The sequence below is a fragment of the Betta splendens genome, chromosome 3, assembly GCF_900634795.4.
Source record: "Betta splendens chromosome 3, fBetSpl5.4, whole genome shotgun sequence".
Lineage (NCBI taxonomy): Eukaryota > Metazoa > Chordata > Actinopteri > Anabantiformes > Osphronemidae > Betta > Betta splendens.
Genome location: NC_040883.2, coordinates 13,051,735 through 13,077,612, shown reverse-complemented (window position 1 = coordinate 13,077,612; position 25,878 = coordinate 13,051,735). Strand labels below are relative to the sequence as shown.

The 25,878-nt window shown below is 48.3% G+C and overlaps 2 protein-coding genes across 2 annotated transcripts in view; both read right to left on the bottom strand.

The window, feature by feature from the left end:
- Nucleotides 1–289, bottom strand: part of spon1a (spondin 1a) — a 57,368-nt gene extending 57,079 nt beyond the window's left edge. Inside the window, exon 1 of the mRNA XM_029143790.3 lies at nt 144–289. The gene's annotated coding sequence lies outside the window, so the exon portion shown is untranslated. The remainder of the gene's footprint in view (nt 1–143) is intronic.
- Nucleotides 290–714: 425 nt separating this feature from the next.
- The window catches only part of kiaa1549lb (KIAA1549-like b), a 38,172-nt gene continuing 13,008 nt past the window's right edge, over nt 715–25,878 (bottom strand). Inside the window, exons 2-22 of the mRNA XM_029145207.3 lie at nt 25,314–25,673; nt 22,614–23,081; nt 22,372–22,487; nt 19,333–19,552; nt 18,976–19,109; nt 18,303–18,471; nt 15,335–15,394; nt 14,333–14,484; nt 13,674–13,845; nt 12,938–13,101; nt 12,790–12,825; nt 11,282–11,472; nt 9,453–9,583; nt 8,479–8,603; nt 7,640–7,869; nt 7,131–7,266; nt 5,440–5,829; nt 5,262–5,356; nt 4,798–4,946; nt 4,467–4,618; nt 715–3,240 (exon numbers count right to left, since the gene is read on the bottom strand). Of these exons, the coding sequence (XP_029001040.1) occupies nt 2,977–3,240; nt 4,467–4,618; nt 4,798–4,946; nt 5,262–5,356; nt 5,440–5,829; nt 7,131–7,266; nt 7,640–7,869; nt 8,479–8,603; nt 9,453–9,583; nt 11,282–11,472; nt 12,790–12,825; nt 12,938–13,101; nt 13,674–13,845; nt 14,333–14,484; nt 15,335–15,394; nt 18,303–18,471; nt 18,976–19,109; nt 19,333–19,552; nt 22,372–22,487; nt 22,614–23,081; nt 25,314–25,673 (3,914 nt within the window). The 3' untranslated portion in view covers nt 715–2,976. The remainder of the gene's footprint in view (nt 3,241–4,466; nt 4,619–4,797; nt 4,947–5,261; nt 5,357–5,439; nt 5,830–7,130; nt 7,267–7,639; nt 7,870–8,478; nt 8,604–9,452; nt 9,584–11,281; nt 11,473–12,789; nt 12,826–12,937; nt 13,102–13,673; nt 13,846–14,332; nt 14,485–15,334; nt 15,395–18,302; nt 18,472–18,975; nt 19,110–19,332; nt 19,553–22,371; nt 22,488–22,613; nt 23,082–25,313; nt 25,674–25,878) is intronic.

The window sequence follows — 25,878 nt, the reverse complement described above, 5'->3', positions numbered from 1 at the left end:
TTGTTAAGTTAGTACAATTAAGTTGTTTTGTACTATCAGTGCTAACTTAGCACTGTGAATAGACGCAAATCAGTTTAAATCAGTCGGCATTATATCGATATACATCTATACTTAATATATATAATAAATATTTTTAAAATTACCTCAGTGCATCTTGTCAGGACAGGACCACCGCGTTATCTTGGTTTAGAACAGTCACGAACAACGACGATTCCGATTATTCCTCAAAAGAGCAACTTTCTAATCAAATATGGCGCCGACATTCTTCTTCGCTCTTTAAATTAAGTCCCACTCGGCAACGTTGCGCTCAGTACTGCCACCTACGGCACGGAAGAAACTAACAGTCAGTAGCTGCAATCAAAAATAAATAAGGCTTTGATTTTTGAATATTTTAGGCTTTGATACAAACATACAACATTCAATAATTAACTTAAAATCTGCAATTTAAAATATTTACAATTTAAAGGATTTACAATTACCACCCTCACCTGTATCTATTATTCTTCACCCATTGATGAATAGCTCTTATGTTGTGATACAACATAGATATATGTGTCAGAGATTAGATGATTCTACTACTAACAGGATAAAAGTCACATAGGGCACTACAAAAGCCTCTGGAGGTGGGGTGTCAGTGCTAGAACAGAGGTAGAATTATTATATGATTTTATAACTACAAAGAGTGGCATCCTTGAAACAACCAGGCATCAACTATTTATTTTGTACTTCTAATAAAATCTTTATTTAATTTTAATCATGTAGGCTAATATTTCTTTAACTGTCTCAAGGTTGTCTGTCAGTTCAGTTTCAGAGGAACATCAAATATAACAAGATCAAGCAGATGAAAAAGAAATCAGAAAAACAGTCAGGAAAACAAAAAACATCAGTGTATAATATGTTTAGCTTATCCTTTGTGTGTTTCATTTGATAGATTACTTATACTTACTTACTTCTTTTCTAAATGAACATCAGTTAACCAGTGTGAAAATTTGGAAAGGTTGACAGTTCGAAAATTTGAAGTGCTCCTTTCAAAAATGATTAAAATAAATTTTGGGAAAACAAGCAAACTCTTGTAGAGTCTAACACACTATTCCCTTCTACATACTTATACATAAACCATTATGAGCATAACAGAAGAATTGGAAAAGATGGAGGTTTGTCCAGTAGTCACAATGCTAAATGCACTTTTAGAAAGTAAAATATAGATTTAAAGGCATTTTCCCTCAGTCGTACATGTCTTACAAGTGACAAAAATGACATTTCTTATAAAACATATTGCAGCATCCCAGATACAGGCCTACGCGCACTAGATAGTCCCACATTCAGTAAAGGCTTGCCATGGTACTGAAAGCTTTTATCCCACAGGGAAAAAGTCTGGGTCACTATGTTTGCATTGACTTACTGGCTTCTCTTTTATGGACACATATTAAATAATTAATAGTTTTTAATGTTGCACTGACATATGGCGGCATTAGTATGTAATAAAATAATAAATGAGAACTGAGTCATTCAAATGCTCATCTTAATGTATGTGGTCTTACTTTAGATCTACTTATATATTGATATTTGTTTTCTTGTCCGTCGCATGGAAGGCAAATTTTAATGTGGGATTATTTTAGGCTGAAACAATTTAAAAGGTAAACGAGATATAATGGTGAAATTAGGTAAACAGATTGTTTATGATAAGAAGTACTGTAGTTTTGAAGCCTATCTACAAAGATGAACATTCCAATATATATTGAAGTCAATGTCAAGTCAAATTCAGAATATTTGCATGTTACACCTTATAGACAATCTGAGGCATTCACAGTGTCGTAGACACCAGCATTGGTGATGATATTGATGTAGAACCACTCACAGTCCAAATGCCTACATTCATTTAGTGATTTATGTATTGCACCTATTTAGATTTTTAGGGTGCCTTTACTGTAGACCCAGTAAACAGATTTGTATGTAAAAGGTGACTTATCCTATTACCAGCAGCAAAAAATTGTTGTGTAAAAGTGGGTAAATGTGGATTAAAACATATAATTCACTTAATAAAAGTGCTATTTTTTGACGTGCATGGAACTAGAAAAACAAATGATTGTTATTTTTTTCCATAAAAGATAAAAATGTAGTTTGAATTTTGAAGTTTGGACAGTTGCAATTTAAAATACTACGGTAACTATAATTACTGTGAGAAAAGTATTTACTGTATCACCGTCAGTTCATCCAATTACACACTGCAAGGATGCGGTGTCCCACTACTTCTGATACATAAAAAAAGTCATTCTTTTCCCATCTCACATCTTCATACCTGCAGCTTTGTGGTCAAATGGCTCAACTAAAATGTCAGATACAAATATATGCTCAGTCAATTGTTAATAAAAAAAAAACAATTATGGTTTAAATCCTAATAAATAAAGAAAACCACCAAAGGCAGTCAGTGTATAGTAATCGTTGATTTCTAAAAAGCGATGTAGCAGCTGATATGCTTATCATTTAACCAATATGGATACTGCTGATCTTACTGAAGCCTTGACCTTTAAAGGAGATAGAATACATGACATCCTTATACTGTACATGCTGATATACACTGTGGATTACACTCAACCATGTGACAGGAAGAATTTGGTCTCAGTACAGACAACACTGCTGCCTTTTCTCTCTCCTGTTGCCAATTCACAAAAAATATCTAATACCGGAAAGAAATTTATTTCCCATATTTAGCATAACCTATTAACATATGTACAAAGAACAGATGTATATGGTTACTTGGGACATCATCAATAGAGGATGTTGTTTCTTAAAAAATGGTTCATTTAGGTAAAAACACAGTGTGTGAAAAGAAATCAACAAATGGTTGAAGGGGATCAGTCCGTCGTACAGTACAAACGTCAAAAACAAGTCTGAAGAAGAATCACGTTGGTGTCCCCCCGCTGAAAGTGAAGACCAGGACCCATTTAACGATCTCCTACACGGAGGATGGCAGAGTTAGAACTCAAACATGTCATTCTGCTTCTTGGCCAGCTTGGCCACCTCCTGCCGGATGGCCTGCACGAGCGCAGACGTGGAGAGGCTGCTCAGGGGCACGCTGTCCATGTTTTTCATGGACTGGGGCAGGCTCTGCTGGGATGCTGTGTTCGGGTCAATGCTTGGCTGCTCCAGTGACTGGTTGTACTCCAGGGGCAGCCTGGTGGGGCTCCCCTGTGGGTAGCGTGGGTGAGGAAAAGCCTCTACGTACCCAGGCAGTGGCACCTGGAGAAAAGAGTGGGCATGAAGTCAGAGATGCAACAACTAAACATTCTGACCACCCAAAAACAGAACGGCTGCCGATAAGATAATCATAATCTTTTTTTTTTTGCTGAGTGAACATTTTCTTTTACACCACTGTTCTAAAGAAAATAAAAATGTACCAAAATAACAAGAAAATGTGGGGATCTACAAATATATACTGAAATGGGTTTAGATTCAGACATGGTTCAAACGCCGATGTTTTTCAGTGTCGATACAAAACTGTTTAAATTACATAAGAAATGAGTAAAAAGAAAGGAGTTCATTTAGGAAATGTGCTCAACTACCCCAGTAATTTGTTGTGTCCACTCAGTGGCAGCCATAAATTCAGTTCAGCAAATGGTTTCTAAATGACACTGGTTCTGCAAAAAGACACTGCATGAGGGCATCTGGTTGAAACAGGCAAACAGACAGGGAAAAATACAGAACAGTCCATACAAAACAAGGAGGGGAGAGGAGGGACGGACGGGTCACGAGGGTAATAACAGTTCTGGCAGGACAGATGGAACCTGGGTTATTTTAATGAAAAACAGAGAAGGTAGATGGATGCTTGGTGAGCATTGTTTAATGAGGCCCTGTTCTGTGCTACGGCAGATACGAGCGCGAGCACAGCAGACATCTGAATCAATAGTAAGGCAATATGTGAACGCCATGGTTTCATTACGGAGAAGCAACGCCACCTACACACCACGTTCTGAGCCTCTGTTTTGAGTGTTGATTGTTGTTGGAGGCTTTTTGCTGCCCTGCTGGATTTACTCAGCTCTGGCTTTAATTGTCAGGGACTGGTCTGAGAACAGGCTCTTTGCAGACGTCAGTGAATCAGATTTATCAGCTGCTCACTTTAAAAGACAGGAAGTGAAAGGAGCTTCTCTGTTTAAAGCACTAATGAAACCGGGTCATTATCTGGGAGGAGCTTAAACTTCACTCACACCAATAGAAGCAATGAAAGAAGTGTTTGAAAATGTGGCCTGTCCTGGTTTAATCGGGACGTTGGTCATTTTAATGTAAGATTATCAGATAATAATCAAGACCCTTAAAAAAATCGGGTGCTTCTGGAACGACGACTGGCCTCGTTCAATGAAATCATTGGTCGTGACGTATCACTATAGAGTGCTCGGCTTCCAGTGAGGGTTTAATCTGGAGGAACCGGCGCTTCCCAGGCAAGTAATGGCTGTAACTGGCTTCCTTACAGAGTCTGCCCACTGTGGCGGAACATCCTCCGGTTCAGGTGGATAGGACATCCAGGAGGGGCTGTGGTAGGAGGTGGGCGGCGTGGAGACAAAGTACTCTGAGTAGCCAGATCTGGTGGCTGGGATGGCATAGACGGCTGTTATTGGATTTCCTGCGGGAGCAAGACGAAACCGTGGCATTGGATGAGGAATTCATTTCAGCGGATGATTAAATTTAAGACTTTCATTCCAACAGCAGCATTTTGTCTCCCGAAAAGTGAATGTTGGCACGGGTGCAAATACGCATTATGAGTTCATTTGGAGATGCAAAGTAATCTCCCCGTCTGCTCACCTGAGTAGTTGGATACAGGCTGCTCTGCAGTGATAGATGGAAGCGCTGCCCTAGGAGTCGGTCCATATGGGTTGTTGTCACGTTGACTCTGCATTTCAGGGACAGATGTCTTTGAGTTCCTTCCCTTTAGCCCCAAGTCAGAAGTGGAACTAAGTCGAAAAGATGCGGGAGACGTGTCAACACACAGTCGCTGCAATACTAGACAACTGCCACTAGATGGAGAACACGATCCATGTGCAGAAGTGAGCGCCTCATTAACATTCCTGGCATCTCTCATTGCACTAGTTCAATATTCAAATTTATACAAGGCCCAAAATCACCCTGGCCACATCACACTACCTGGTGAAAATCTCATCCCTGGATATGAATTTAAATAATTGTGGAATATCTCGTTTGAGAAGGTACTTACAATTTGCGTATGTCTCTGTCTGTCTATAACTGTGTGTGTGTCTTCTTCTGCCTACCGTCTCAAGGAGGACCCGGAAGAAGGTCCGGTGCGAGGCGGTAAAGGTGGAGGAGAGCCCACGGTCATCTCAGGGAGCTGAGTGAAGCGAAAGGCCTGGACCACATAATGAAAGACACTTAAGGTCAGAGGCTTTATCGCAGGTCCTCAGAGGAGCTCAGCGGGTTGCGTGGACTCACGGGTTTAGGCAGACTGCACTGGTAGACGTCCCCCCCATAGGACGGGATCCACTGCAGGCCTCCACGGCCGCTGCTCATGGTTCCTGGAGCGCTGGTCACGACGTCGTTGTAGGGAAGTGGAGGCGGCGCGGGAGTGTAGTGGTCAGGGGTGGGGTGGTGGTGGTGGTGGTGGGGGTGGTGCGAGTGCCTCCCGGACGTGGACTGGCCGCCGGAAGCCAGGCTGAACGCCTCCTCCAGCAGCAGGTGCATCTGCTGCCGCACCTCGTCAATGGACGGCTGCGAGCTCAGCGTGGACGTCTCCGAGTGGCCTTTCAGGGCCCGGCCGTACACGCACCCACGCGGGCCCATCAGTCGGTCCACGTTGGTCTCCTCGATCAACTCGGGCTCAGTCTTAAAGATGCACGAAAACAGTCTCAGGGCGGAATGGACAAATGGAAAACTCAACTCCAACACTGACTTTAGGAGACACAGAGAGTGACCTGAGAGGGAACCCCCGACTTCTTACTAGCTGCTAAAACGTCTGTACATTGCTCACAAACATCTATCGCACTCTCTGTGCTGTATATTCACTGCCTCACGTTAATCACCTGCTGCTTCTCTCTCCCTCTAATACCTTTTGTCCGCACGTTCCAAAATCCCTCTATTTTTCATTTCTCTCTGTCCCTCTGCCAGCCTCTGTTTCCATCCATCCAGTCCTTATATTCAGTGTTATATTCATACGAGTCGGGATGCCCTACTTCCTGTGTGAATAGAGGCTAGACACAGGAGACGTAGCGCCGTGCGCCCCATAAATCAGACCCTCCTTCAACACAGGGCGGCAGAGGCTTGCGTCTGCAGTGGCGCGGCCTGCAGCAACGCTGGTCCCCTTCTAATCAACAGGACCCGGAGCTCCGACACAGGACTGTGTAGCTTGTAATGGACTATTGTGCCATATATCGTAGAAGCTGAACAGCTGCCCACACAGAACAGAGCAGCAGACTGTGACGACGGGGGTCGGAAACAATACACGCAAAGCCAGAGGAACTGACATTTCTCTGGAAAATCTCAATTTGTCGAGCTTCGGAAATTGATCATATTAGGAATTGCTCGCAGCCCGTTAGCCCCCAGTGTGTTATAGTTCCAGAACAAATGCTATTTTCACATTTAACATCTGACTCGCAATATGAGAAAAAGAGAACGATGGTATAATGACGTCCATTTTCCCTGTGAGTGTCCCAGGGAGCCATTCCACCCCAGCGGACAGTTACACCTGAGCGTTCTCCTGCTGCCATGGGTCAGCGGCAGTTCAGAGAAATATTCTTAACACACTCGTATTTTTTTACGAGGACCGGTCGGCTCGATTAACTGGGAGCTGACGTTCTAGAATTCTGAATTCACGACAGAAAGGAGCCGCGCAGAACCGTAATGGAACAGTAAAAGAGTGGAGGCATGAAGCAGCCGTCCTTAGATGCATTATATATCAAAACGACAGGACCTTATGAATCCTAACCCTTAATTATGAATGAACCACTTCCCTCCCCTCCTTCTGCTGTATGTTTGAAACCACACCTGAACAAAACCTGTCTGATGTCTGAACTGGTGCGATAGAACGCCGGTCTGGTGCCAACTGGACCTGTGTGACTTACAGTGTATCGCACACGTGCGTTAGCCGCTAGCTGCTAACTGCATGGTGCCGTGGCTGACTGACTCACGTCATAGCCACTGTTGCGGATGCCTCTCCTGGGTCTCTCCCTCATAACGAGCAGGTCCATCTCTGTTCCTCCAGGACTGGGACTGCTCAGGCTCTGTCTGCTTCGATAGGCCGCCGCCTGCCCCACCTGCGAGTGCCTGACAATTAGAGTGAGGAGTGGATTCAGTGGCAATCACAAGGCTGGTGCTTACTCATTTAAAGCACTTCAGCTTCCGTTTGCCTGCAGTTCACTGTGTGAGACCCGATGAGCGAGGTGAGATCTGATTCTTTTTCAAAAGGCCCAACGTGCACACATGTTGACTAAACAGCTGCTGAAGTCCTTATGTTCGCCTTCGGTACCATGCACCTTCTTGTGTATCTGTCGCAGAACCGACCTGTCCGGACACCCAGACTTCTCCAATCCTCTTTTCTTACCCACCGTGGATGTTCAGGATTTGCATCAAACCCGTCCCAGCGTGTGCAAGGACAGGATGATGACAATCTGATGAAACGTTGTGTTCACACCCTCACCTCCTGTGAGACTTGACGTAAGTGGAGCCCCGCTCATCGTCGGGCTCCGGCGGTCTGCCGGGCTCAGCGGCCGCCCTCTCGTGGCCGTGCCGCAGTCTCTGCGCCAGAGCCGGCCCGCTGCCGCTGCCGTCGGTGGAGGGGAAGTCGTAATAGCCCTTCCTCTTCGCCTTCAGCCGCAGCTTGTTCCTGTAGTGCTCAATGTCTGACTTCTGCTTCAGAGCCAAGTTCACCTGCAGAGAGGGAAATGAGAACAGGACGCAAAGAAGATCAGGGTCAGAACGGATGAAGACGCGAGGTTCTTGTTGCTGTGTTGGTTTTAAAAAGCATGTGTGTATGAACAATTAGAAAAAAAATGAAAAAATTAAACCATAAGATGTTATGCAACAATCACAATCATTTTATTCATTACTACTTGAAAAATAAAAATACTTACTTATTACAATATTTGTATATGCTCTAAAATGTTACAGTATTTGAAAAAGTGCCTGTTGTCCAGACTCATTGTAAAGCACTGAGTAATGCAGATACTGACTTCTGGGTAAAGTCAGCCTTGCACAGCGGATCAGGGGCTGAGGAGACCGGCTGCACGGATCCTGAGCCTCACACCGGCCCCACATTCAGCCGCTGTGACTTTAAGATACTCAAAAACCTGATCTGTGACTTCAGGACTATATAAGAATGATGTGATCGGCTCGGACAATCAAGCAACACAAGCAAACAACCCCAACAGCATCACATGTTCAATCGAATGTAGTGTAAAATGACTGACAGAAAGGCTGTAGATGCTGGTAGATCGTCGTTTGTGGGTCTCTATAAGGACATGCGTGCGCGTGCGTCACCTCTCCATTGACGATGGCTAGTTCCTGGTTGCGGGCAGACGATGCAGGGTGCGAGTAACTGGGCTGAGCCGCCACGGGCTTTATGGAAATGAGCTGCAGGGAGCCAGAGGAGGTGTCGTACGGATCTGGAGAACAGAGCGGGGACGTTAGTCTGAGTCAGTGCAGACACCTCAGCCAAAGAAGGCAAACTGTCACGCTTTGCTTTGCCTCTCTGTCTGCCGCCCCCCCCCCCCTCACTCACTGTCTGACACTGCGGGATCGTGTCAGACATCAGTCGTCTTGTGTCAGCAAATGAAGGGCTGGACCGAGACAATAGATCACGCGGATCGCTCCGGCTTCCAAGGATGTGGCGACGCGCGTCCGTGATAGATGAAGGGAACTGACTTTGCACTTTCATGCCTTATCTGACATCAGACGTGCGGGATCCAGTCCTGGCATCTCCTAACACAGCGGATGAATTATTCAAACCCGGCCATTAGGAAAATCACAATCTGGTGAACTCGACCCAATTATTTGGCTTCTGCTAATTCAATTCACGCCCACCAGATGTGGAACTTTGAGCTGCAGTGGGCAAAATAGATAAGTGAAGTTGGAGTTAATGAACTTTATATAAACGAGTCAGCATCCAACACACCAAGTGAGCAATGTTATAGTTTATATCCATAATATCTGCGTTCTGACAGTCACAGTATTTACTACTATGACACATCAGATCTTGTCAGCACAGTGTCTGTCTCATGCATATTCATCGGGTCCATCTCAGTTTACTGCTGAGTGGCAACCTCTCCGGCTATAAAGAAAAAGCTGCAGTGGCAGTGCATTTCTCTGAAGAGTACCTGTGTGCTCCAGAACCTGAAACCAGAGGTATTTCACGCAGGACGGCAGGAGAGGAGATTTGTTTGGCGTGGGCGTCACACCTGACCTTGTCTGTGAAGGGTTAAATCATCAGTCAAGCATTTGCATGTGGCTCTCACCGTCCCGCTTGCGCGTTGCCTCCTTTGTCAGTTTCTGCTGCGCTGTGACTTTCGGCACCGTCAAGCCCCTGCCGGAATTCAGCTGCTCTGATTCGTTGCTGATGACGGAACCGTCCTCGCTCGGCAACTTGCTGCAAGTAACCATAGCAACAGGAAAGGCGGTGAGCTCTCAGGAAGCTGGGCTCCCAGCCAGATTATGTCATCCCTCCCTTTAACAACCTCACCTCTCCCTCTTTCAAGCTGCTGCCCAGCAAAACACAGTGCAGGATTATTTTTTTGCATAATATTTAATAAAGTGTCAATTAAATCCTTTTCATGTGTATGTAGTAAAACATTGGTTCTTCCATTAATTGGACAAACATTTGCTTTGTCCAATTGTTCTTTCAGCAGCTGCACTGTGGCTGGAATTAGAGCTGATCAAGCGGCTGCTCAGAGGACCACGAGGCTGAAAGTGACATCAAAGCTCCACGGTCTATCCCATAATTGTCTGGTAAAAAAAGATAAGAGAGACAGCGGAACGGCGGCTGCCCTCGCCCGCTCTCACCGCGGCAGCACTGCAGCGAGCACCACAGTTATGAACTCAAATGAGACACGCAAAAAAAAAAACCTGTGCAGTGCTCGCTCCATCACCTGGATCCGGAGACACTCCAGCTTTTTAAGGCAGGGTCCGGACCCTGCCTTAAAAAGCTGGAGTGTCTGAATGTCCCTGAAGGCGCCGCCGTCCTTGACGACGGCGGGAAGGATGCTCTACTGTACTACGCTTCCTGAGTTACATAAACCACCTGTAACTCACATAAAGCACGTCTCTGACATAACAGTGATTCGGCCCATTCTCACTGCAGCAGTGAGCAGCAAGTTTGTTCAGCAAAGACCAGCATTCTGGGACCAGATGCCATTTCAAACAAAGGAAAGGCTCGATATATATAATGTCTTAACTTTCATTTAAACTTTTACTACCATCATGTACAGATTACAGCTGATTGAAAACCAGTAAAACCCCAATTAAACTCAGAACTAATCTCATAAAAAGTTACAAACCTTTAAGGTCAGTGGTTTGATAAATAACAAATGTAAAGAAATTGCTGCCTCAGGACCCTCCAACATTATTACTGAAGGTGCTGCAGTCTATAGATTCCCTATTGTCACATCCGTTTTCTAAGATCTAATTATCCTGCAGTGGTTTGAAGAATTACGCCTTTTTGCTTTTTACACGATTAAATGATTTAACGCGATTTAACGCGATTTAACGCGGCGATTAATTACCAAAAAGGCACCAGAGAGTCATCTGAGGGCGGGTTTAATGATCACGTAGCACTGAGCACCAGGACAGAACCCTGTCACAGTGGGGACGGATGTTTAGTCATCCTGCCAGTCCGTTCACACGTGACCCAGAGACACCACACGTGTGTAAACAAGTCCATCACGCACTGGACGCTTTCCACTTTTCTGAACACTGGCATGACTCAGCACCGGAAGCATGTTGCTGAGTCAGGCTGACATGTAAGTGACACAAACACAGCTGAGACCGATGCTGCCAACAGTCCACATCCTCAGCTGTTACCTAATACTTCCACTCTGCCACCTTGATATTAAATGAAAATTTATGAATAATATTCAGCATTAATTAGTGATTAATTGATTGTTTTTCTTTTTCTTTAATGTCAGATGCTTTTTAAAACCCAAGATCATGAACCTTAGCTCCTAAAAGTCTACACTGTCACTACTCAGGCTGACATCAAGGTCAGAACAACAACAGGCATCCTGTGTTATGACGCGTCCCGTGACCCCATGTCCACGCGACGCGGTGAACTCGGCGGAGGGAGCGGTACCCTTTGTGTTTATCGGCGGTGAGGCTTTTCCTGCTGGCGGTTCCGTCCGGCTGCAGCGCCTTGTCCAGCGACAGCGGCTGATCCCGTATCTGGAGGGACATCACCAGCGTGTCCTGACTGGCGGGCAGCGTCTCCTCGTCGCCGCCCTGCTGGCCCAGGTGCTGCTTGGCGTAGTCGAAGCCCTGCACTGGCTGATGAGGGAAAGTGGAGCAGGGCCAGTGCATGAGTAAGACTGCGTTGCACTACCTTTGCAGATAGAAGCTAATCACTGCTGAGATACGCATCAGCCAACTAGACCTGACACCTACACACTCTTTTTAGGGGAAGTCCAGGCGACTTAAGGAACTAAATCGGGACGACTGCGCCGCTGTGCCTTGAAACAGATAATTACGGATTAAGGGAGGCCTTTTCTCATCCTCTTCCAAATTCTTGTCAAATGAATGACTCACAGTGGGTGGTGACAGGCTGAGATTTGCAGACTTTCGCACAGAAAAATAGCAGTGAAGTTAAATGTTAGTGAATATTAGCGGCGAAGAGGGAGGAGGAAGCGACATTACACACTCTATTAAAACGTCCACGTCAGCGGAGAAAGGTGCGGCAGGCACCGTGAGAGTTCAACGCCGCTACTACATACGCGCACTCAAATATTTAGCAGCGCTCGAGCTGCGGTCTCATAAATTGTCAGACACACGCCGTTGCCTCCGTGCGGCCGAGCCGCCACGAGCCATGCTGCAAAATCAATACGTGATCCATCGTCTCTCTGTGAGCAGCGCAGGCGTGAGCAGCTGCAGCTTCCACAAGGTTAACTGATCTCAAACGCACAGGCTGATTAGAGTGGTTGTTTGAAGGCGGCGGAGCCAGATCTTCATCTTAGATGTTGTGTCTTCCAATACTTTAAAACCTCTTCTAGGTTTTTAAATTACTTATTAGAAACAGCTGATTAAGTGTGAAGGATTCCCAGGGCGCAGTCGCTGCAATCTACTCCTCCATGGGTTTTAAGATTTCCGTGTCTTAGCTTTTAGTCCAGGATTGGACTTTGGCTGTGTGTAATAATATCCACTCCAGAACTCTCTTAGCGGTTTAAATAGAAGCTTTTATGACTTTCTTTCTAGTGAAATGCCATAAATAAGCTGGTGGGATGCCTTGAGTCTAATACTCCCTATTTTCTTTTATCTACATCGATGTATAACCATGAACCGCTGAGCAGAAACAGACCGGAGAGGTCGACACTGTGTCCAATCTTCTCCACTCTAAACAAGGAGAAATAGATCACCACAGTAGCCTTTCTCTGTGGAGGGTGAGGCGATATAAGCTTTTCATCCCTCGTGAAAGGTTTGTTACTCAAAGTGCTGCAGTATCCATCGTTCTCATCAGCACAGCGGGAGCTTTTAAATTATATCATAAGTAACATTTGCACAAATCCTATTTGAATCCTTCCTCTGTCACAGTTGAGCCCTAAAGATGAAAACACAGATTTATAATGAGAGAGTACGGCGGAAGGCAGATACCTGGTGATAATAGCCCACATCTCGCCGATACGCCATCTGACAGTAAAAGAAAGAGGAAATTCAATCCAGCTGTCGATGCATTTTGAGAGGGAATTCAAATGTGAGGTGTGTTTTTCAATCACGTAAAGAAAAACGACGCTGGCGATACCTTAGCTCGGGGGTTCAGGTTTCCGATGGCATCGGCTTTAAAGTCGTTCTTATTCTTCCTGCACAGGACGGCTGTGATTATGATGATAATGAGTGTTACCACGGCGATGGGGGCCAACACTGCGGCGATTATCCAAAGGTTATTAGGGGGGTTCTTGACCACAGCTGAAAAAGAGACCAGCACTTCTTTACTATTATCACTTCATTACACAGTGGAGTGTAAACATGCAATGACAGCCGCCGGTTCATTGATTAGTGCACTGGAAGTACAGCAGCCTGCTAAAACAAGCAGGAGCATCCATCACACCCGCGCCAAGTGACACTGCATAAAGCTTAACCTGATATACAGTGAGCCTGATTCAGCTATTGTAGGCAACAATCTATAAGTGAATGCAGCATGCTCGCTCTCTCTCTCTCTCTCTCTCTCTCTCTCTCTCTCTCTCTCCTCCTCCTCCGTCTCCCTCTCTCTCTCTCTCTCTCTCTCTCTCTCTCTCTCTCTCTCCTCTGTCTCCCTCTCTCTTAGCTGTGAGCGCCTCTGCAGCCCAAACAAACAGCGTCCTGCCGGGAGCGTTTCAGGGAGATTAGAGAGCAGAGACATTTGGCAACCTTTTCTTCGACTCCCCTTCTCCCTGCTCCAGCTTTTCCTCCCGTACTCAGCACGGCTCCTGTTTTAGTTTGCATGTCTGTCGCCTGCTGTTTGTGTCTATTTGTCCGGGTGTCAGATAGACGGTGCCTACGTTCTGCTTGCAGCTGGACGAAGTAGCCCAGTGTGAGCGCCATGGTCTGAGAATCCACCGTGCTCAGGATCTTGGCGGCTGATGAGCCCGATAAAGCGATGCCATTGTGCTGAATGTAGTAGGTCATCTCTGCTGGATTCTTCAGCCCTGAAACCCTGCGGATGCTCACCATCTGATGGGAAAAAGAAAGCAATGACCTGCTACCTTCAACCGGCTCAGCATCAGATGCTGGTTCATTAAGTGGCTTGTTTTTCAGAACAAGAAAACAAACTCGCGCGTCTGGGCAGAGTCTCAGGAGAAGAACAAACCACAGACAGCAAAAAACGCTCTTATTTAGTAAAACCTTCAACCTCTGGCATGTTTCGCAATTAGCGGATGATGAGCTGTGAAGCTCCCCTAATTATCAGGGCTGACCACCAAGCATTGGTGCAAGCGTGCGCAGAAGTGCATATTAATGTGTACATCTCATGAAATATTCATTGTGAAGGAATGAATCCAACTAAACTACTGGGTTAATGTTTTCATTAAACCTGTAATTAACAGGCAGCATTCCGGCAAAACATCAGAATCAGACTTAGAAATGATTTTCTGATTTGCTGTTTCTTCGCTCAGAGATGCTCAGATGTGCTTTTCCCTGGGCCGACCCGCCGCTTTCTTACCTGGACGGTGTAGCTGCCCACAGTGGTGGCTCGTCTGAAGCGAGTGCCCTGCTGGCTCGCCAACACAAACAGCTCCGCCAGCCGCTGCTCCATTAGACTAGCAAAGCTTTGGTACTGGGCCTCCAGGCTGGCGTTATCCACATCCTGGATCACTGCAGATGCAGGCGGACCAAAGGGAAGGGACAGATGGTTGTTAAGAGAGAAGAATAAAACGTTGGCGAGAGCAGCACAGAAAAAGAATAACAGATAGAGGCAAAATAGAATTGTTTGTGCGTGGATGCATGTGAGACAGCGAGACACGGGAGCGTCCTCCCTGCTTTCATATTCCAGTATGTGTGTTCATTTATATTGCTTTCATGAAAATCAAAAAGATGTGTAAGACTGTAACAAATCAATTATACATGTTTGTTTCACGGACCCTAATGGTAAATTCAGCAGCCCAGGAGCAGGACGAGCAAACCATAGGCGCCACATGTTCCTATTTATTAGCTGTGGATTCTGTGCAGGTCATTTTCTTTTGCTTTTTGCTCTGTGTCTGACCGTTATGAAAGACAGGCTGCTATAAGTGAGCTTCATAAGCTAATGATAAACACAGTAATAAGTTTTGTTTGTCTGAATCTCGTTACTGGGGGAGCATTACAAACATCACCTAATGGAACTTTAATGTGCATCCTGCTCAGCGTGCGGAAATCCCACTACCTGGGGATGACCTTGAACTAACTTGATCCATACAAGCCGAGGCCGCGTGGGCGCCCTGAAACACCCTGAACTGCCCTCCTGTTGCCCGACTCATGCAGCCATTAATGAAGTCCAGAGAGCAACACTGAACAACAAACAGTCCAGGAGCCGCGTGCGTCTAATTATTCCCGTGAAGAGGGAGCGCGTGCTCAAGTATAATGTTTTGCTGCATTACGGCAGATGGATTCTGCATCATTATACACGTGAAACGTCTTGGGAGACAGCCCTTCATCAGCAATACGTTAGAAACTGTAATAATCCTACCTGTAATAACCCAAAGGTCTCTGGTTGCGATGGAGGTGTTCAGATTGTGATACTCCAGAGCTGCAAAGACACAAGAAACTTCAACAAGGCTCACTCACCCACAGAACTTTATTAAAGCCGTATTTCATATTTTACGCGCGAGGGTCGTAGTTTCCGGCGAGCGACCCGAGACCCGCTCGTATTTCACCTGAGAGACACGGCTGCAGAGCAGAGGGGGCGCGAGGGAGTCTGGCCTCCACGCGCACCGCGGGAACGATGGAGCGCAAGCAGGCGCACGAGTGGTGAGAGTGCACAGCATCCGCCAATCGAGCAGAGCCCAGTTGGTATGAGACCCCCCCCCCCCCCCCCCACTGTTAATTATTTACTGCAATAATTGTCTTTGAAGTGAGAAGGCAGCCGCTGCCAGCATATGCACACACCTCGTGTGAAGAGTGTAATATCACTAATGGCGACGGTACAAAACGGAGGGAGCGCGGCCCCTGACGCCCGCTCCATCACGCTTCCTCTGACTCTCCTGTCTCCTTCAGACGCTCCCCAACCAAATCACTCTGCCCGTGGGTGTCTTCGCTTTCAAACTTAATGCAGCCGCAACACAGAGTAAACTATCGGGCCTAATTTTAACAAAGCTGCTGTCTGTCAGTGATGAGCTGTGTTCTCTCCTGCTGTGGAGCAGGTTCGGTGCCGCAGCTAGTCCATAGAAAGAGGAGAGGAACGCGACCTCCAGCCCTCCAGAAAGGCGAATCACGCTCTTCATAGCAACTGATGATGACCTGTGACATTCAAAGCAGGTGGGATTTGAGATAGTGCACGCGAGCCCTCCTCTACACGTTACACCATCATGTTCTATGACCCTCAGAATCCGACCACTGCATGCAGGCTAGTTGATGATGGGACCACGCGTCCTCCACATGAGTCTCTGTACTAAACTCACAGGATTCAGCCTCTAGGTCAAATGGTCTTGATCAAACACGCAAAGCTTGGTTCTATATTCTGATGATTATGGTCCAACAAGCACCACTGTGGTAGATTCGGCTGCTCCACTGGAATCAGTAAAGATGAAGAGGAGAGGGTTTTTAAAGGGCCATCAATGCCGAGCTCTGAAAGATCCAGTAATGATACAAAGATGCCCAGGCTTAAGCATCAGCCCCTGCTGTGATCCTGAGCTTGCAGAGCCAACACCAGAAAAGAAGCCACTCTAATACGTGATACAGGCTTAGTTCTGTTTGAGCACAAGTCGAACTGGTGGCACATTTCCAGTGGGACAGGCGTGCGCCTCTTCAAATCCTGTTTCCTTGACCCAGAGTTTCCTTTTATAGATTGTCTTCAAACATCCTTGAGCTTGATGAGCCAGACATTTGTTTACATAGGATTACATTATGCATGACAATGAACGCTCTGTCTGCGCGGGAGGCGTAGTATGAGCGGCAGCTTCAGTCAATAGGTGAGGATGAGCTGTGCCTCCCCAGGAGAGCAGTAGAGGGGGGGGGGGGCAGAGACGAATGGCTGCAGTGGAGAGGGAGCATCCCCAGACTGTACAGGAAGTGATAGGAGCCCTCACATCCTCCCACGTCTGATAAATGAGCCACATAGCAGTGTCCAGTCGCTGTGTGTTCACTCATGTTCTTTAATAAGACGCAGTGGACAATTACAGCAGGCGCTCAATGGCCATGGCGGGGCTTTGCTTTATGCATATCACTTATTTGATTTGTCCAACAACACTATAAAATCATATCTAGAAGGTGCTTGGGCTTCTGTTATTGTGCTATGTGCAGTGTGTTGTGTTGTTTTATTGTACTTTCCATAGCTTTTGTGCGGGCCTGGTGGTTTAATGGTCCCGGAAACTGGGTATTTCATTACAGTGTAAAAAGCCACAGGGCAGACTGCAGCACGTCGCTGTGTGGTACCGATATTACACTGCACAGTCCACTGTGAACAACGGCTGCACAGGCCAAGACATGAGAACAAGCAGCACACGCAGTATTCTGCCCTCTAGATACTGACACCAGTAACACGCAGCAGGCTGATCATTCATACCCAGAGCCCAGCGACCGGTTCTCGTCTCCAAGCGGACCTGTGATTTGTTCTAGCACACGCTGAATGTGGGTCACCTGCATCCTGGCAGCTGTGTGTGTGTGTGTGTGTGTGTGTGTGTGTGTGTGTGTGTGTGTGTGTGTGTGTGTGTGTGTGTGTGTGTGTGTGTGTGTAAAACAGAACCAAAGGCACGAGTCGGGCTTCAGGTCACGCACAGAGCCACAGGTTTTTACTTATATCTTAAAACGTGCTGGCTCAGACTCATCACACATGGTTCTGGGGTACACGATGCGAGGTATCAGGAACAGAACAGGGGGGACGTCACCGTGTGAAGTGTGGATTGAACAGTTTCTCTGTGTGTTCAGCTACTGTACAGTACATCTGCTCTGAGCCGTGTACATATCGTTCCCCTGCAACGCTGCGGATGGAAACGGGCGCCACACTTGGGCTCTGGCGGGACCGCAGTGAAGCCTCCCACTGATCCCCTGTCACTCTTCATTTGTTTATCGCCGAGCACGACTCCAGGCCGAGCGGACCCTCGCAGGAGGCTGAGATGAAAGGCACAGGCTTGGTTGTACTTTTTGCTTCTACTATATTTAAGTGACTCTAGTGAAACTGAAAGTCTGTGAGGCTTATTGATTCAAATAATGCAGTCAATGTGACTGCAAAAAAATATCCAAGGTGAGTTGAATCAAGTCTTGATTGTTGCTAATAAAGTCGATCACTATATCTTTTTATGTCAATATTTCTATTTCTTTGCTCAAAGGCCTGAAATCACAGGTGAGAAACAAGCCTGTTTTTGGAAACGTGTTTCATCTCTGGGAAACAAGCAAAAGCAGACAAACCCAAATTAGCTGTGGAAAACAAATCCTTCCCGTGAGGTTGCTGAATTACCCCTGACCAAGAGGCACCCTTCAGAATGCAAATTCTTACTTACGCTCCGCAATGATGAGCGGCGGATAGAAGAGGAAGTATCCGACCAGCTCGGCCGACAGCTGGCCGAGGAGGTTGGAGGCAGCGGTGCCGTTTAGCAAGACCGTGCCATTCCTCACAGTGTAGACCAGCGACACGGCAGGAGAGCCTGGCGCCTGGGAGACACTCAGCATCTGTGTGGAAAACCAACAGAAAAACACGAAGGCTGCGGCGGCTGGGACCACGCAACGCACTTGGGATCGTAATGAGGAAACAAGGAAAACGAGCGCAGATCTTCCATCTTCAAATTAGCTTTAAACACGATGCGTCTCATTAAAATTAATACAAACACTGGCTCCCTAAACATCATTAATTTGCATCTCAGAAGCAGTTCTTGTTTAAAAGGAAAAGCCTGATGGGACAATTTTGCACAAATTGCACAAACTTTGCATCTGTTTGTAGCTGCCAAATCAGCACAGCCACATGGTGATAAAGTACAAGGGAGCTGCTGTAATGTCTGTGCTAATATGCTGCAGCATATTTAATGGGCCCACGGCACTGATTGTCATTTGTAACCTCTATGTGAGATAGTGGATAGATGGTTCATTATACATGGTGCCGTCCAGAAACAGGGTCAGATTTCAGATCCATCACATCCACAGTTCCACGTTTGGGGGTCTTACGCTTCGCTGCCGTACCTGAACCGAGAGCCTGCTGTTTGTGTTGAACACTTTGGCCTGCGCTTCGGAAAACACCTTCTCGAGCCTCACTTCCATCATCTGGGAGAATCGACAGGACCGGGAATCGTCGCCCGCTCCCACAAACTGCAGCACTGGGGACAAAAGGATGAGCTTGAAACATTGATCATGGTTCCGAACTCACAGCCTGACTATTAGTGCGGGATTATCATTTCCCCCTCTGATGGGGCCGATTCCATTTTCTAGTTTCCACTGAAATTGTTCCAGTGCACAATCACAGCGGGAATGAATAACAGTAAGTCCCAAGCTGATTTCCAGCTTATTTTCCACGTTCGCTCTCACTGAACACTAGCTGACCTGTTTTCAGCTGGAAGCCAGACGCTGGGACGGGTCTCCACAGCGCAGCCGGCAGGGGCAGGGCCGTGACCATGGGGAGGTACTGCCGCAGGTCTGCAATCAGCTTATCGCGGCCGTAGGAATCCAAGGCCTCCAGCACCACGGAGGGGGGGTAGACCACGTCCCCCCCAGTCACGTGATAGGCCACGGTCATATTGGGTGAGCCGAACACAGTCTCCACCTGACGGGAGAGATTAGAGGAACGGAATTAGACTTAAAAACCTCAAGCCTGGACTCTGGGTGAGGCTCAGGCGTGTATAAGTGTGCTGTGACCAAGAAACTATTTAATAGTAAAAAGATCCAGTCCATAATGTGCAAAATATACAATGACCCCATCTTGTCTTACATAAATAAACCACTAAAAACAACAATATACAAAGGAACTATCCATCATCCACTCATTGCTTCATCTGTTTCAGTGAGGATGAGGAGGGTCTGACATATCTGAACAAGCAAACTACGCAGCCGCTTTGAACCTACGTGCCGTTGCTGTGAGGCAGTAATGATAAACACCGCAGCACGAAACGTGAAAGGAACCGATATCAGCAGACGTCCCGGGCCTCGCTCTCCTGGAGGAGGCACTTCATTACGCTGACGCAAACGCCGTGGGCATTGGGCGTCGAGATGAGGCCGCTACTGTGTGCAAACTGTGTATTTGTTGTAGGTGGTTATTGCTCGTCTCTCTTGAACAGTCGACACATTTTATTATTTTCTCGCAGGTCGTCACTGATGTAAATCGATTTGAACGCGGCATGAAAACCATTTGCTTACATTTGAATTCAGACTATTCAATTAAAGTAAACATCTTTTATTAAAGGATCGATTTTGTAAAAGTAGTGGAACATTTATAATTTAGAGCTTATGGTCCCTCGGGGAAAAGCAGGTAGTATGGATCAGTCGCCATAGCGAACGATTTTAAATGGAGATGTGTTGGATTGATGCAGCACTTCCGAGCGCACTCCAGCTACTCACTGATGGCGCCATAAGGATCATGGGAGAACGCGGTGGTGGAATACAGATATGTGGAGAGGAAACCAGGAGGGACTGGCGGCTGCTGGGAAGAGCCGAGCGAGGCATGGGAGCGACTGTTAAACAGGGAGTTTGGGACAAAGAGGCTTATGTTCTCTGGCTTCTAATCCAGGAGGCCAGGTATCGATGCACCGCGTTCTCACAGCGACGCGGCTGAAGCCTGGGTCCCGTGAAAGGCCTCGTTTGACTGTTCGGCGAACTGGAAACCGGAAAGGTGGTAACGAAAGACGCAGGGAAATGAGGTGCGCGTGCGTGAGAGGCGCGGCCTTTCAGCGGCGTTATCCGAAGCCGTCCAACAGCCGGTGCTGACAAGGTGGATCCACGACAGGCTGCCAGAGGAGCGGAGAGTCGCCACTCTGCCTCCTCACATTCAGCCTTGTTATGAGCTCTGTGAAAAGAGCCACTTCATCATCACTCCATCCTCCCAGGCTTCACCCGTGTGAAGGTGCTATTAAGAGATTGCATTTCGGGCAAACTAGACTCAAAGAGTGTGAGGGAGTGTCAGCGGATTAACCCAACGGATCTCTGTTCTGATATTCAAAAGGTTCCAAGCAGAAGAGCTTAGACGCTATGAAACAGAACCAGAGGACGCAAAAAATAGTTCAGCATCGCTTTTTTTTTTTTTTTAAGGTTCAAAATGGCTTTAGTCTTTTGCGGCTCAATTCATTCAGCCTATTTCTCATCATCTTTTTAGCATCAGCTCGGCACATCGCTCTCCTCCCAACCATTTATAACCTATAATTAAACACAGAAGCAATTTCCCCTGCCAGCAGCTCGCCTCCAATTGGATAGGAGCGCCGCGCTGCTAAAAGGAAGCCGCGCGACAACGAGTCGAAGCAAGACTCCTTCGGAGGCGACAGAGCGAGAGAGCGTGTGAGAGAGCGCTGACCTTCAAACGGCAGGACAAACACAGGCATCACTCTCAATTATATGATACTTCCACGCTGGGAAATACAACACGGTCACAAAGCAGCTGTACAAGTAAACAGGCACGCACACACACACACACACACACACACACACACACACACACACACACACACACACACACACACGCGCACGGACTTATGCACACACACACACACACACACGGACTCATGCACACAAAGGTTCACCCAACACTTCGAGCGACTGGAGACCGGGAAGGAGAATTTCTTTATGTGTGGAATGAAACCACTTCGCTCTTTCATTTCTCTGCAAACAAACGCAAGCTGATGATTTCCTAAAAGGGATTTTACATCATCCAACCACGATCGGAAATCCTCACCGTTCGCCGGATGAAAACATACGCACTGTTATTTCTGACAGCATCTGAGCGTAGCGTGGCGTCGCCAGGAGCTACACACTGGGACGAGCTGTTTGAGGCTTATTGGGGAGAGAGAGAGAGAGAGAGAGAGAGAGAGAGATGGTTCCTGGCGCAGAGGGGAACATGACTGGTTCCACAAAGGGATAATCCACACACACAAATATCATTGTGTATGCACAGGATGCCTTTGCGCTGTTATAGTAGCCTGGTCTTTGCAAACACGCGAGAAGTTGTTCCAATCTACATGGTGTTTTAGTCAAATGTGTGACATCACCCACTGCCTTCTGGGACACATTCAGTCAACCTCGTTTCTATATTTGTCCTCATCTAATCTCACATAACCTATATACTGCAAGTGTCCAAGTCACTCAGGCACTTTCAAAGCGCCTCAGTTAGCGTCAGAACACAATCAGGAACCCTTCACTGCTCCAAGTCCAAGATTTTGGCTAAATAGTTGTCGAAAAAGGAAATTAAGATTCCAGCTTCAGTGAGACTGACAGTGTGTTTTTCCCCATTGTTGGTTCATCTAAAGACATCTACAGGTGCATACAGGATGTACAACATGACATACAGATCAAGGGTTCCACGTTATTCCACTGGTCATTCGAATAGTCGCCCACCAGTATCCAGAGTGTGTGGGTGTAGCTAGTGACCAGCAGTCTGACCTGTGCTTGTGCGGATGTGTCGTTCAGGGCCTTGCGGAGGCCCTGACTCAGGCCCCTGCGCAGGTTCTGCCTCTGGATGCTGTCCAGCCTGTTTCTCCTCACATAGATAGAAACAACTAAGAGAGAAATGGAGACGGACCCAAAAAAGGACAGAAAAGACAGACGCCGAACAATGAGAGAAACAATAGAACCATCACTATTTCATTCATCCTGCTGCTGCCACTGAAGCACCTTCACTGTACCTGTTTTCACCCACATTCGCTCGGTGATGTTGCACTGCTGTGGCGGGACCTCCGTGGTGGTGGTGAAGGGAGACACCACGGTGGTGGCGGCGCCTCGGGGGGGGGTCGTCCTCGGCGCGGGCGGCGTGAACGTCCTCCGGCCGGTTTGGGTCCTGGCGGTGGCGGCGGCGCTGGTGGTGGTTCTCCTGGTCACCGGGCCGGGCTGCGCTGTGGTGGTGGTGCTCACGCTGGAGGAAGGCATGCGAGTGGTAGCGCTTCGGGTGGCGGCGGTTGGATCTACAGTTGTGGTGGCGAGCTTCACAGAGGCCGTCGTGGTGTCCTGCCGAGGGGACATGGGTGCTACCTGAGATGTCCTCTCCGTGGGCCCGGCAGAAAGCGTAGTTCTGCCCCGATCAGAGGGGACCAGACCGGCCTCCTTGTCTTTGGGGAAGGTGAGGGCGACTGCTCTGGACGTCGCCTCATCCGCCTCTGTGGGGACAACAAACGTGTGGGTGGTGTGTGAGAGGGCTTTTGATGATGATGATGATGATGACGATGATGATGATGATGATGGTAATGGTGATTCATGTGCGGCCACCCTGTTCGCCTCAGGAGCGGTCAAGGTGGAGGAGGAAAGCATGACAGGGTCGGTGGCAACTCGAGAGGGGGGCAGGAACCCTCCGGAGCCCCGCGGGGCGGCAGCAGGGGGGTTTCCGGTGGCTCCTCCGTGATTCGCTGGAGCTAAACTCGCAGTCCGCTCTTCAGACGCCGATCCTTTAGCATACGCGGAAGAAGGGCACTCTCCTACGGTTGGACGCCCCCAATGTGGGACGCGGGTGACGAGCGCCGGATCGCTTGAATCCAGCATGAGAACATTGCGCTCTTGTTCGCGGCCCAGCGTTGAATGTTCAGCAGATGGGCCATCTGCTGCGGAATTGGAATTTGCCCCATCAAAGCCGGTGGATGTGTTTTGTGATTCAAAGGCCTTGCTTTGAAAAGCCGCCGGCCTGGTGGCTTTCCACTTTGTATCGGGCGCCGTTGGTTTGGTGCCAAAGCTGAAAATAGCCCTCAGTGTGTCAGTAACACTCTCTCCACCAGATCCACCACCGCTCATGCTAGTGATTGGACCCTGTGAGCTGGAAGCAGCCCTGATGATTTCTGACCAGGAGGAAGCAGGCGACCGCTCATAACCGCCCGCGAACGCCGCGCCGGAAGTCGCTGGAGTAAAACGCTTCTCATTAGGAGACCTTTCAGAGCCATTTAGCGTAAAGACGCCTTTTGTAGTGATGACACCTGGAAACTGTGTTGTGAGAGGATTAGCATGGAAGCTCCCAGCAGCCTTCGCTCCACGTGACATGTGAACGCTAGCAGACGCCGGCGTTCGCTCGTTTCCTTCGCTTGTTTCCACATCAGCAGTGGAATGAACGCTGTGACCAGCGGAAACAGCCGGCGGCTCGGCCCGTTGAGATCTAGTAGATGGCGTATTAAGAATGTGGGAAACCAGGGGAGATGGTGTGGACGGCGACCGCTCTGCAAATGTGACCTGACTATAGGCAGAAAGGCCAGCGCTGTCAGCAGAGTGATGGTGTGGACGGTGGCTGACAGATGAGGGAAATAAATAAGTTCTGGCTGGACTGGTTTTATAGCTTTTATCATTTGCTGAACCAGAAAGATAAATCGTCTTAATTTTAGTTGAAAGTACCGCTGGCACCTGACTTGTGCGCGTCGGCATCTCGGTTTGTGATCCGAAACCTTGATAGTTTCTCGTAAAACCGGGTGAACCTGAATCTGGCGCGTGGGGGGCGGTTTTCGCCGCGGTGCTGGACCTGAGGAGGGGAACACCGGCGGACTGGGGCCTCGTCTGAGTGAGTGAAAGTGAGTGATTCCGGTGAGCTGGAGTGGAAATAGGCCGGGGCTCGTCTGCCGCTGCCACTCCCCGGCTGTGATTCATATTGATGGCAGAGACTCTGGGGCTGTCGTGACCCGCTGCCGTCAGTAAATCACCGGGATTAGATGCATGCGCTGAGGGCGGCGTGCCGAAGCGGACGGGCGCTAGCTTAGTTATTGCCAATTCGAAGAAAGACGCTCTACCTGGTGGCGGGTCGGGGGAAACCGTAACAAATGAGCCGGGCGGCCTCAACATTATTGCTGGTGATGCGTCTGGATTTACAGCATGTGAAGCCAGGGGCGGCGCGATTGTATCCCCGGTGGTTCTGTGAACATAAGCTCGGCTGGCGGCCGCTGCCCGGCCTTCCGCTTCCATACGGGCCGTGTGATTTAAGGTGTGCGACTGCAGAGCTGCTGTGGGAGCGGCTGAAGCCTGCTGCCTCTCAGCATCCCGACCTTCTTGACCGGAGGGGCTCATTTCTGCATTACCTGGGCGCTGGTTCTGAGCGGCTTCGTTTAAATGCTGATGAAGGTGTTGACTGTAAAAGTGAAGGTTTGTCACTTCAGTGCTGGGTTCTAGTCCCGGGGTAACAGCTGGTGGGTCAGAGGGACCGCTGGACTGGGCGGTCGTCCGGCGGTCTGACCAGCCCACAGAACCTGTCGCTGCTTCTGTCCTTGGACCTGGAGATGACACCGCTTTCTTCATCCACGCAGCAGGAGGCGAAGGAGGAGCCGCAAAAGGCGGCAACGCAGAGGAGGTGGGTGGAGCCGATGAAGACTGTGACGATGAAGATGAAGAGGATGACGGCGGTGGTGGCGCGGTGGATGTCAGACCTGAGTTTGGGGGGAGGATCCCGTCTTCCGTATGTGGCGATGAGGGCGTCTCAGAGCTCTGGCTGAGACTGTGTGAAGGCCATTGGGTGGTGTGGGTCTCATCCCCGGCGACGCTCGGCGAGGTTCTGCTTGGATCACGGCTCGCTGGAGGCCTGCCGCTTCCTGCCATGACAGTTAGAACGGAGGAAAAGGCGGGCCGCCCCGATAAGGCCTCCCCCTCGGACTCCGGGTCACCGTCTGAGTGGACGAGTGAGAAAGGCACCTCCTCCGCCACCGACGGGTCAGCCAATGGCTGCGCAGGAGCAGCCGCCGGGTCACCAGGTAGAGACGAGGAACCAGAGGCATCAAAGGTGGACCTTTCTGATGAGAGCAGAACGAGAGAAAGCTCACAGCCCACGTACCACTTATACTGTTGACAATGTAAAATAAAATATTAACCGACTCAAATCAGCAGTGTGTGCATTTGTTCACACTGGGCGTCGAACGTGACACATGAGGTCATTACAGTTGATCAAACATCCGTTGTTTGTCGGTGAGCGCGTGCTACTGCTCCTCGCGCCCGGGT